This window comes from Enhydra lutris, unplaced genomic scaffold, assembly GCF_002288905.1.
Source record: "Enhydra lutris kenyoni isolate GAN:26980312 unplaced genomic scaffold, ASM228890v2 scaffoldscaffold44, whole genome shotgun sequence".
NCBI classification, from domain to species: Eukaryota; Metazoa; Chordata; class Mammalia; order Carnivora; family Mustelidae; genus Enhydra; species Enhydra lutris.
The window spans coordinates 11124424-11137054 of NW_019154128.1; the positions used below are offsets into that span (position 1 = coordinate 11124424).

General features: G+C 46.3%; 1 protein-coding gene across 1 annotated transcript in view; it reads right to left on the reverse strand.

The window, feature by feature from the left end:
• LOC111155859 (protein kinase C epsilon) overlaps window positions 1-12631 on the reverse strand; it is a 479634-nt gene that overhangs the window by 141820 nt on the left and 325183 nt on the right. The window contains exons 7-10 of the mRNA XM_022516279.1: window positions 10722-10864; window positions 8226-8322; window positions 5137-5333; window positions 2392-2565 (exon numbers count right to left, since the gene is read on the reverse strand). Of these exons, the coding sequence (XP_022371987.1) occupies window positions 2392-2565; window positions 5137-5333; window positions 8226-8322; window positions 10722-10864 (611 nt within the window). The remainder of the gene's footprint in view (window positions 1-2391; window positions 2566-5136; window positions 5334-8225; window positions 8323-10721; window positions 10865-12631) is intronic.

The following is a 12631-nucleotide window of genomic DNA, read 5'->3' on the forward strand; positions in this document are numbered from 1 at the left end:
TAGTCAGATGAATGAATAATAGCTACTCTTTAAACCATGACTACTGGTTGTCATAGGAAAAGTCACATTTTGTAGAAGGTGGGGGTTTAGAAAAGGATTCTTCCTAAGACTGCTTTCATTAGTAAGCTAAGGTCCTTCAGTGAGGTTAAAATAGGATTCCCTTTTGACAAGTTAGATGAACATACATCTGTTGTATAAAGTAGGGTGTGCTGTTGTTTTCCCACACAATGGTGGCATGGCCGAGGTGGGACAGAGTTGCTCCTATACCTGTGGCTATCTGATATCGGCCTGAAAAAAAGACTTAGTGGATCTCTGAACTACTAAAGTCCCTTATCTCCCCAGCCCCACTCTCCAGCCACCCAGATCCTAATCTCCATGTCAGTTTGGTTATTGTTCTGCCATAAAGGAAATCCATGGTGTTACTCAACACCAATTTGTGCTCCATGCAATGAGGAATCTTAGCACTGACGTTCTGTAATACACAGAGGAGAACACTGTTGACACGGAAGATATTCATTTCCTTACTCATTCACTAAGAGGTGTAGGAATGCTGACCCTCCACTGTGGCTCCCCAAGGACGTAGGGCCTCTTGGCAATGTGTCCAAAGAAAAAACATCAGTGTGGCTCCCTACCCAGGAAACCATCTCAGATAGTGGAAGAGACAACTACCAGTTAGGGGTAGGGCAAGAGGGGAAAGTTCCCCCACAGAAGGGACACTGTTCTGGGTCAGGCAAGAGGGAGAGAGAGTATCAGTCTGATATCAGGACAAGGTCCCACTGCAGTGGGAGTTCCAGAGACCAGATGCCAAGTCCATCTTGGCCAAAACAAAGTGTCTTATGAGCAAAGGACTTCTACTCCTCTGAAATCTGATTTTCTCACTGGTGCAAAAAGTAGAGAAAAGAAGAATGTGGACCATATGATGGATCTGTTTTTCTCATGTTGGGTTCTGCATATGTGCACATACGTGCATAGACCCACAAACATTTGGAATTATGTAAAACATGTCCAACACAAGGACTGCCGATGAGCCCTGTGCTTGTTTGGAAAAGGGCTTTCCAGATTTTCAGAAGGCGTTCCTCATTCTCCTGAGCGATCAGAGAGTTAGGAGAAATGCCATTGGACCACTGTTTCTCAGTGTGAACTAAGCAGTGGTATGGGTGAAGCTTGAGAACAAATAATTGGGAAATACTAGATTAAATGAAGACAACTTTTTTTTTTGTCCCATTGTAATTCTCCTCAGGGACTTTAATAAGCAAGTGTATGCTGAGACAGTCTAAAAGAAGTCAGACTGCAATTTCCCAAACCATGGGCTATAGAGTCCTTTAGGCTTAAGAGTTTCTAGAGGGATGAAGGTTCAGAGAAATACCCTTTGAGAAACAGTGTACCGAAGAGACTCTCAGGGACTGGGCCTTGCTTTACCACTGTATCTCCACACCTGGCACATGGGAAGAATTCTATCAAATATAATTAAAATTAAAATTTGCCAAATGAGCAAACGAAAAATTGTTGAATTCAAAGTGGAAGACTGTCATCGCAGTGACTGTAGAGGTGGGAGGATGCCAAGGGGCAAGGGATCGTCTCTCCAGGATGACGCCCTTTACCGTCTAAGCTCTAGAAAGGCACAGGGAGGAATTTTGGGTAAAGTTGCTTGTGCCTTCTCAAGAAGCTAAGGGCTACAGACACATAAATCATCCTCAAAGATTTTAACTTTCTTTTTTCCCCAAAAAGAGGTAATAAAATAAGAGCTTCATGAAGAATGTTGGCATTTCTTTTCTTTACTAAGTTAAAAAAATCAGTTACAATACTCATAGGTCAGACTCCATAAGGCAGTTAACAGATTATTTTCGTTTCTTTACTGCCACCTTCTGGTTCCCAGGCTCCTACACAGTAAATTTAAAACACCTTCTGTTCCTATTTTGCTTGGGCATTGTAAGCATTTGTCCAAAGCCTTTGCCTCCTAGGACATTATACAAGTCGGAAGTGGTTAGGGTGGCCTTCACACTTTCTCATTCGACCTGAAGGCAACGGGGAACTTAAGTGATTGGCCTACTGATAGAAAATTAGGAGCAGAGCAAGGACTAACCATGCCTGTTGGTTTTTCCAAGGAGCAAACACTGGCTTTGTCCAGTTACCTCTGCAAAGAGTTCTACTGCCCTCTCATCCCTCCACAAGCACAACCTTGAATGGAAAATTCCATGCTCTTAAAAAAGACGATGCTGTTCAACACACCCTGATCTTTTCAAGGGTAAAATCCATTCCACTTTGCAAGGTCTATGAGAAAATACTGTAGAGGGTCTACAATTGATTTTTAAAAAATCTGACATCAAGATGCCATCTCATTATACAGTACTACACCAAGATGGCGGCCCACTATTTTCTTCTTAGTCATACCTTGGTCTGAAAGCAGCAATAGAGTTGGGTTAGGTACGGGTGTTTCCGTGCCAGCGCCAAAATCCTCTTCTCTGTCATTGTGCAGTCCACATCATCATCCTGGAGGATGACATCCTTCTTTAAGACCTTCACAGCATATACTTCATCCTTGCCTTTCAGCTCTGCCAACATGACCTGCAATGGACCCAAACCACTGCCATCAATCTATACACACGGAATCAAAAGTAAAAACGCAAGTCAATACCAAAGGCTTTAAAAACTAACTTCTTTTTTTCTTTCATTTTGAACACTATAACATTAAAAAATGTTTAGAAAAGCTACCCATCCTAATAGAGCTACTATAATTCATTTATTGATGTTTCATCTCTAGCATAGGGCCCATGCAAAGAAAAAAGTTCAACACACATCTGTGAAATAATTCTTCATATGCACATGCATCATACTTGCAATTACAGCACTGCACAAATAATATTTTTAACTGACATTAATAAGGATTTATCATCCACATTATCATTATCATTATCAGGGTTGCCTATACTCAACTGAAGTAAACATATTACAATTTATTTAACGTTTTACCTTGTATTAGATAATTAAGTGAAACCTAATTATTAAGTATCATAGGAATAAATCAGATTGAGCATTTTTGTATATGCCATTTTCTTTTCTTTCTTTTTTTTTTTTTGGACCATATCCTCAAACTAGAAATTCTTAGAAGTAGATTATGAGGTTAAATATTTTGCACATTTCTTGAGTTTCAGAAAGGATGTACAAAATAATCTGCCACCGGGAATGGAGGGATGCTCTAGTTTCATGGCAATGTACCCACATTGGGGGCTTCCACTTAAAAAGTGTTTTTGGGGGAAAAAAAGTATTTATGCTCATATAATGGGTATAAATATAACCTCAACACTGTTTTAAGTTGCAATGGAACTTTTTAAAGAAATTTTCCTTAAATTGTTTTTGTGTGAACTGTCAGTTTTATATTCATGATAACTCTGTCTAGTTCTATGTATTGTCTTATACTATTTGCTTATGAATTTGTGCAAGTTTGGTATACAATGATACTAACACTTGGCATTCTGCAAAGGTTTGTCTAAGCCTGTTTGATGATCTTCTGTTTGACAGCAAACAGGATCACCTGTCCTTACGCAGCTAAATCTGTCAGGTCTGCCTTCGTGGTCCTGTAGCCTTCACGCTCAGAATGTGATTCCTTCTCCAGAGAGCACATTCACAGTTCTCTGAGCTTCAGGTTTTCCTATCATTTGATATTTCTGCACTCATTTCTCTGCAATGTGACAAGTCTTCTTCCTTTTAAACAACTGTCTCCTAAGCCCAGTATTCCAGGGTGAGCTGCCAGGCTCAAGAGTGGTAACTCAAAAGCTTCAAGAAAGAATTCAGGGCGCTTCCTGAGGAATGTTCATCTCCTACACGTAACGCAAAATCTTTCATGCTGGCTCAGACGCTGCCTGCGATTCTTCTTAAAAAACAACCTAAATGGTCCACAGTCATCCAAGTTCGCATCCTGCCTACACAGTATGGCGACCTGGAAACTCTGAGCCTGCCCGTTTCCCTTGACTCTTGTTCAAAATTAAACCCACCCACATCCCCAGTTACGCCTGGACCAGGGCACTGGGGACCAGTTTCTTAGTGACTCAGTCTCTGAAGAATGTGATTGCTTCAGCATCTGCATTTAAGTGGCTCCTCCGGTTACCTTCCCACTACAGAGATGTCAGGAGGAGATGGGGCAGGTGAGGGGCTGGGAGGAAGGCCCACGCCCTGGAGGCTTCCAGAGCCATTCCCTTCAGCAGAGCGGCTCTGCAGGCTCTGCAGGCTGCTGCTTTCAAGAGCCCAGGACACGGGCCCAAGAACAGGGCATGGAAAGGCAGCTTCCAGCGACTCCATCTGTGCGGAGCACAAGGGAATGATCAGGGATCCCAGCTGAAGTGTTAGCCACAGTATCCTGGGCCCTCTGCCCTCCTGTCTTCTTTCTAAAATGCACAAGGATTATCTCCCCACATCACTGAGCCATCAGAACGGGGCCTGATTCCCCCAAAAGCTTCACTCGGCACACACACACTGCATGGCTTGGCTTGTCTCCGTGTGGGCCAGGAGAGGGAGCACGGTTTTAAGATTTTAAGATTTTAAGATCCAAGCCAGGAGATGATTATTCTCATTCTCTTGCCACACACACAGGATAAACAACCTTTAGTAAATGCCAGAAAAGTCAGTTAAATAGCATTTAACTTTCAAAATAATACATGCCCAGAGTTGCTCTGAGCCCGAAGTTCATGGAGGGCAGGGATTCCAGAGTTCATTTTCAAAGTCTTGGTCCTGAATTAAAGCCAGAATTTCAGATGTATCTCTGAAGGAGGGAAGAAATGCAGTGCTACCATGGCCGGTAATAGGGACTCCAAGACACGTAAAGCAATTGAAATATTCCCAAGTGCCTTTTTTTTCCCCCTTACCCACGACCTTCCTTGATACCCGTGGCCCCATTTGACAAATGAGAAAAACTGAGTCCCGGAGAAGCTAGGTGACTACTAGCTGGAAGTCCTACAGCTAACAAGCAGCAGATCCCCAACTCCCACCTGCTTGGCCGCAGGCCGTTTCCATGGAAGAAGGAAGGAAGACGCGACAAGACCAGGCTGAAATGTTCACAGCCTCATCTTCCTTAGATCGGACAGATGAGGCAACGCCACGGGGCAGAGAGAGTCAGCGGGTGTACGCGCGCATGCCACAGACCTTGCCAAAGCTGCCTTTGCCCAGCACCTTGATGAAGGTGAACTCCTCCAGACCCAGGCGCTTGGCCTGGCCCTGCCGCACTTCGCCGTTCTCGCCGGGGCTCGCCAGCTGGCCCGCACCACCTGCCGCCCGGTGCTCCTCCCCTCGATTGTCAAAAGACAAGGCCTTCCGGATATTGTTTTCAAGTTCTTTTATTTCTAGGGCCAAGGGAGACAAGACCTTGCATTAGTGCATACCTCAGACTCCCTTCCCAGCAGGCCGCGGGCCCCAGACCACCCTCCCCCGGCCTCCCACCGTAGGGTCTCAGCCCGCCAGCAGATGCAGCATGGCAGCCCTCCACGGGTTCCTTCACTTGCTCCCCATGCTTTCGTGGGCACCTAGCCCACAGCAGGGCCTGGGGAGGCGAAGAGGCCGAGGACACAGCTCCCCACAGCCAACACTTTCAGATTACGCAGAAACCTGGCCCTCTCTCCGTAAGCCCCCTCTGGCCAGTGGCCTGTTCTGTTATGCCAGGCGTAGTGCAGGAACCCCTGCCTTCTCTGGGACCCTGCGGAATCTCAAAGACAACAGGCTCCCTTCAAACTCCCTCTGAAGATGAGAGCAATGGCCGATCGAGAATTGTCATCGCAGTAATCACGGGTGGTACAGCTGTACCAGGAGCTAGGACTGGGAGGCCCCGGACTTGTAAAGGACTTTACTTGGTCTCACTGGTGTGTTTACTCTACTGCCCATCTCCCACAAGGGTATTCAGCCAAATGAGCCACGGGCTTCTCGTTACCTGAAGAACCACTGTCCGAGAGTGACATGTTGCGAATTTATCTCAGATGGGGCAGGGATTCCTCAGTACAATTTCACAACCACGGGGCAGTCTTGTGCCCCTGCGGAGCACATGACTTGAACTACCCTGCCGTGATAACACTGGATGACCCTTTGACCTTTCCTGTTTGAGCAAGCTTTATTGTTAGCTGTTCATTCACCAAGACACACACGCCTCTCAGTGCAGAACTGGGCACCACAAGCACAATCCGATTTTAAGAGATGCTTGTGAAAAACTGGGAAGATGGAAGGGGAATGCAGACTATTAACACTTGGGAATCAGAATGAGGCATGAAGACCTGGTGTTGCTTGACAGAAAGAGATCTTCAGCTTCCCTGCACAAGGATGGAGGCCCATGATAGCTTGTGCAAGGAATCTGGATCTTTCTTAGATCTGCTGGGGTGGAGGGAGGGGGGGAGGAGCGCAGGTGGCTCCCGAGTCTCAGGCTCTGCCTTGCCAAATCAGCCACTTCTTAGCACTTTTTCCTTACAAAGTATAACTTCTAGTCTCAGCAAACAGCTAAAGGTCTCAGTTTCCAAGGCAAACTATGAAACGGATTTTGGAAAACAGAACTTGGGTGTTTAGGGATTCCAAAGCTTGAAGAAAATGTCATTACAACGGAAAGAAAAGAAACTATGTGTTATCTCTGTCCTGTGGCAATGCCACGTCTTGCTAAGAGGGTCTTTGCATCCATCGGTGCCCACACCACTGTCCTGAGCTGAGACAGGCACAGGCACTACAACCCGCCAGGTCTGGGAGCAGCCAGGCTTAGAAATGACGCTCCCCCTCGCTTGTCCTGGGGACAGAAATGCTGTCTCCTTGAAGCTCTCAAAGGAGGTCTTGGCACTCAAAAGGACGCATAAAAACACCCACATGGGCTGCAGGATAACACCTACTAGTTTGGAGGCCCCAGCCAACCACTGGATTACTTATAAATGGGTCAAATCCTTTTTGGAATGAAACAGAGTGTAAAGATGCAGGAAGCTAATCAGAGCAGCAAGAAGAGAGACTCAGACCCATTGCTCTGTGGCGTCAGGATGGGCACACGCACCCGGCAGCTGTTTGGTTCACTCCTGGCTAAGCCGAGGTAGGTCACAGCAATGACACTCAGGGAGAGTTTGAGGACACAGATTCTGAGATGGGGTTCCCAAAACCAGGAGGGGAATGATCTCACCCTTACCACAGACTTAGTTCCAGACCTTTGCACAGAACTTTTTGAGACTCTGATCTTTACTTCCCAGCCTGTGACACAGGGACAGGGACAGGGATGAGGCATCACAGAGTCGGTGTGAGCATAAGATTAAGATAATGAACGCAGGGACGCCTGGGTGGCTCAGTTGGTTAAGCGGCTGCCTTCGGCTCAGGTCATGATCCCAGCGACCTGGGATCGAGTCCCACATCGGGCTCCTTGCTCAGCAGGGAGCCTGCTTCTCCCTCTGCCTGCCACTCTGTCTGCCTGTGCTCGCTCTCTCTGACTAATAAATAAATAAAATCTTTTAAAAAAAGATAATAAACGTGAAGAGGCTACAGAAAATCAAGGCCCACTTGTCACGCAATGATGATTACTCTTGCTCTGCAGAAGCATGAATCCCTTTCCGGGGACGTCTGGACCCCAGAAGGGAAAGTTTGAAACCTGTTAGTCTCCCCTCAGCATTCTGGGATGCCCGCAGCATTCAGAAACTTCAACTTCGTTAAGCATATTCATATGAGGAAGAAGGAAACCTGAGCTTTGGGAAGGGGTTGGGCCTAGAGCTGGCTTCCTCCCTCCTCTCACTCTGTTCTTCCGATTCCTGCATCTGTCCCTGCCCATCCACAGGCCACAGCAGGAGGTGGCCCCTCTCCCCCAACTCTTGCCCTGTTCTCAGGTTTCAGGGGTGATGATCAGAGTCAGGATGGAGGGAAGTGGCACTCAGCTGAGTGGCATGGTGGGTGGAAGGACAGGTCTGGGAGCAGGCCCCAGGCATCTTCCTACACCTGGAACCCTGGACAGAGGTGAGGGTAAAGAAAGAGCTAGAACATCACGTGCTCTTTCTCTCTTACCCTGGCCTGGACAGGGTTTAAGGCAAGCACAGCAGTTCAAAGTGTCTGTCCCTCAAGACAGCCTTGCAGAGAGAAAGACCAGCTAAAGAGTCAGTAGGGAGAGGGTGTCTGAAGGCCTTCCTGGGCCTCCATTCCAGCTAACAAGGGTGGAAACAAGGGTGGAGAGGCCTCAGGTTCCTCGGGCCTTCCGATGACATGGCTCAGAGGTAACAGGGCCAATCTGAGGGCCTCACCCTGGTCACAAGGGGAGGTGGGTGCTGACTTGGATCGATCTTCCTCCGACGGTGAGCTTCCAGAAGTAGGCTGCGGGGACTCAGTGCCAGCAATGAGCTAGAGGGAGGGAGAGAAAGAGGGGAGACGTGAGAAGGGAGGGTGGGAGCTGCCTCGAGGTCAGAGGCGTGGAGGTGCTGTAGGGAGCCCGGCACCCAGCAGCACTTGCTGAACTAACATCCTGGAAGTAGACTCAGGTTTCATTTGACAGTGAAAGGGAAGACAAGAGACTGTGCCGGGCCATGTATGCAAGTGTTTGGTCACTCCACTGTACACCAGAATCTAATATTACACTGTATGTTAACTAACTGGAGTCAAAATCAAAACTTAAAAAAGAGAGAGGCTGCAATTTGTTCGATTTTCATTCTACCCAAGCATACCTGTCCCCCTTCCATCAGAACCTCCTTCGCTTATGCAAGCCAAACAAGTTACTACACCTAAAGCAATTCGACATTTGCCTCTAACACCTGTTGGGCATTTATCCATCGTCTTGTTCAGCTGTATTTAGCTAATGGCCTCTGCACGTGGATACTGTGTGGGGCACTCTGCTCAGGCAGACCACAGGCTCTGGTCTGTAGTAGAAATAATAAATAAATAAAATTTATAAATATTTATAAATATAAATATAAAAAATAAATAAAAAATATTTACTGAGCTTCATATTTTTAGATATGTCGAAATTGGTTGGCAAATTTTAATACAGCACCCCCCAGTGAAGTCTAGTGAGATGCTGACACAGCATGTTAAGTTCCATTAAAGTAAGAGGTTTGGACCAAGCGGTCACACACAGTTCTGCTCTGTTTTACCCTTGATCTCCAGCCGGCTGCACATGTCCTCTCTGCACAGTGGACCACTTGCAAGGGCCAACGTGAAGACAAGCAACGCTCTGGCAAACCTGATGCTCTTGCCAAGAAGCCCTTTTAACTTCTGACCAAGGGCACTTCTCTCCCTTCCTCTCACACGAAGCTGAGCTACTACTTGGTCACGTGGCTTTTTCCAGCTTTTGCACCAGAAGCAATCCAGCAATAAAAATTTCAGAATCCTCTGGTCTTTAACTCGTCTCTTCCTGAATTTCTCCATGTTGGCTTTTTAACACGAGGTTCCCCCCAAACTAAGACAGACAGACGATGCCTGGTTATTGGCGTCATGGCCCGTGTAAATCGCGGGGGAGAGAGCAGATGTGTATTGTGTTTTCTCTTAAATGTTTCAAGATAATTATGATTCTGTCTCAATTTCCTTCTAGCAAGGAGAAAAGTCATTCTCTCTCATGAAGGGCTCTCCCTAGAGCTCATAAATGTGTGTGTCCAACATTGTCATGACAGGGTATTTGCTTAACCTGCCGCTTTGGTGGGGGCATAGCATTCTTGGTTGCTGACATTTTGCTTGCAACTGCGATGTCTGGGGTCAATAACTGAAGCTCCGTTTCCACTCGTGGGATTACAGAGCTAAGAGCCACCAGAAGCACAAAATCTCATAGCTAAGCAACCAGGGAGAAGAGGATTCTTTTTTCCCAACCCTTGCAAATCAGCTTTGCTTATTGGACAGGTAGAGAGGGAGGAGTTTAAGAAGATAGAAAGAATCCAAACCTTTCCATTCGAGGGAAAGGGCTCTTCTGAGATGCACCCTGAAACAGACTTGCTTTTCTGGTAAGTGCTTGAGAATGCTTGATAATAGGTAATGAGGATCACTGCCTGTTCCCCATCCCCACCAGGATTTCTTGCCCAGTAAACATGGTTCTGATTTTCTTATAACTTGCTCTTTTAAAGACTTACATTTTCTGGGCTAGAAGCCAAGGCCAGGAAGGACCTTCAAAAGAAATGCTATGGATGCCGTGAGCTCTGTGTACATCTGTGGGCCCTGACTTACCAAAAGAGCATCTCAGCAAATGGATCTCTTCCTACTGACATTCAGAATGTCACATGGATAGAGACAGGGGGCTTTGGTCTCCAAAGAAAGGCCCAGCTGTTTCATGTGGTGGGGCATTAACAATATCCCTTGGACGGCACTACCACAAATCTTCTTGGCCTGCTCCCTAGAAAAGAATGTGGTCCCAGCTCTTCATCCCTGTATCCTCATTACCATAACACTAGGGGCAAAGTTCAAACACTGACATTGCTTTCATGCCAGTCCTGGAGCCAGTTAAGCCTACTTCCTTGTCCAGTGTTGTGCTTTTTCTAGAGGGAATTCCAAAGTCCTCATCTCCAAGATGGAATCAGTCAGTAGGGAGAGGAACGGAACACTTGAGACTTGCTTCATTTTTCCTCCACTTCTAGAACTGAAGGAGACTTTAATGTCACCTGCCTGACCATTTTTTTTCATTCCCTTTCAGCTCATGCTGTGTCTCAAACCCAAGGATCTCAGAACCTCACTCCGGGGAGGCAGAGGGGTGCTCTCAGGAAGCCAGCACAGGGTTGGTGGCCTCCAAAGAGCTCCAGAAACACCTCCAAATAGCCTGTTACCTTTTTCCTCCTCTGGCCGCTGTTGGTGATTTTGTCTGGAGTGACGCCTAGGTCAGCCAGGACTTTGGCAATTCCTCTGGCGTCCACCCCACAGTTGGGGGCTACGTTGGTTTCACAGCGTCGGTGAACGTTCATCTTGCAGACTGTAAGGAGACATGGAGAGGAGACTTCCAACGTTCATGACCTAAAACGTTACCTTGTTGTTGTTTTTTTGTCCTGATTGCAAAAGTAATACATGTTCATTTGATAGAATTTGGAAAAACGCAGAAAGACAAAAAGAGAAAAATAAAAATCACCTGTCATCTCATCACACAGAACTAAAACAGCATCCACCAAAACACCATACAGAGATAAAACACCACACAGACTGTTTATGGATAAATATCACATTCTAGTTCCTTCTAGGAATCAGAACATGGACCATAAGAGAATTAACTGGTTTATTTGGAGAACATTCATTTGGATTCTGAGCCCAAATGGGTTGCATATATACAGTGTGCTCTACTACTTTGCTAAAATGTGGGAATATTACCAGGAGGAAAGTGCCCACAGCTGAGCCTACTGAGATGCTCATCTGAACATAAGGACATTGAACAAGGTGACCTCCAAGCCTCCTTTCAAATCTAATATCCAGATTTGAAGGAATAAAGCTGTGCCTGAAAGTCTTTTTTTGCCCACATCATTTAGTTGTCGGTGTAGGACATCAAAAGTGAAGACATCAACTGTTCTGGTTTCCGGTCTAACATGTAAGGCGCTGAGACAATGTCGCTGGGTCCTAACAAAAATCAAAAATGCTTCTCAGATCTACTAGAGGAGTAACGTTACAGTGCACACTGCTGCCCCCTCCATGAATGAGACATATGGGCAGCTACTGTGGACCACGACTCGCTGGGCAGAAACTCCCCAGCAACAACATCTGTGGGAACCAGGGCCAGCTCAGGGAGAGCGGATCTGAAGCTGGCCAAGTGCTGGAGTCTCAGAGTGGACAAGGCTGAGTCCAAACTCTGGGCAGATGCAGTTATAGGGGCCTCCCACACCTGTGTCAGTTTTGCTTCTCCGACTTTGACATCCAACACAGGGGAGAAAATTCCCTTATGCTTCTGCCAGGAGAAGGAGAAAAGGAACCATTTTGAAATAAACCAGAATACTCTGCTCTTAACAAGGCCTGCTTTTAGAAGAAACTATTTTACCACAGCCTGAACTATTGTAGTTTTATCAGATCCTACTTCACCTGGGGGGAGGAAAATACCCTAATCTAGCCTGTTTAGTGTCCCATGTGGGAGAAGGGAAATACCCACCCCAGCTCCTTATAGCCTTTCATGTGGAAGAGAATATCCAACTCTAGTCCACACCAGCCATCCTGCCCCACCTCAGGGGCGAGGTAAAAGTCCCTTGTGAGTCACTTACAAAGGTCATAGTTCAGAGGCACAGGTTCATGGAAAGACTGAGATCTAATCATAGGACTAGAGAATGTTTCCCCTCACCCACACCCTCACCATCGCATTACTAAAGGCCTATTTACTGCATAGTAAATAGTTCCTTTCACCCAGCACATCATGTCTAGCTATCTGGAAAACGTTAAAAGGCATTCTAAAAAGCAAACACACGGCAGGGCAGGAATATTGGAATTATCAGACTGGGAATTTATTTATTTATTATTTTTATTGGTTTAAAGATTTTATTTATTTATCTTAGAGAGAAAAAGAGAGTGGGCAGAGGGGCAGAGGGGGAGGGACAGGGACAGGTAGGCTCTGCACTGAGCTCAATGTGGGGCTCCATCTCTCCATCTTACAATCCTGAGATCATGACCTGAGCCAAAACCAAGAGTCAGATGCTCAACTGAGTCAGCCACCCAGACTCCCCTCAGACCAGGAATTTAAAACAGTTTTGATTCCTATACTAAGGGCTCT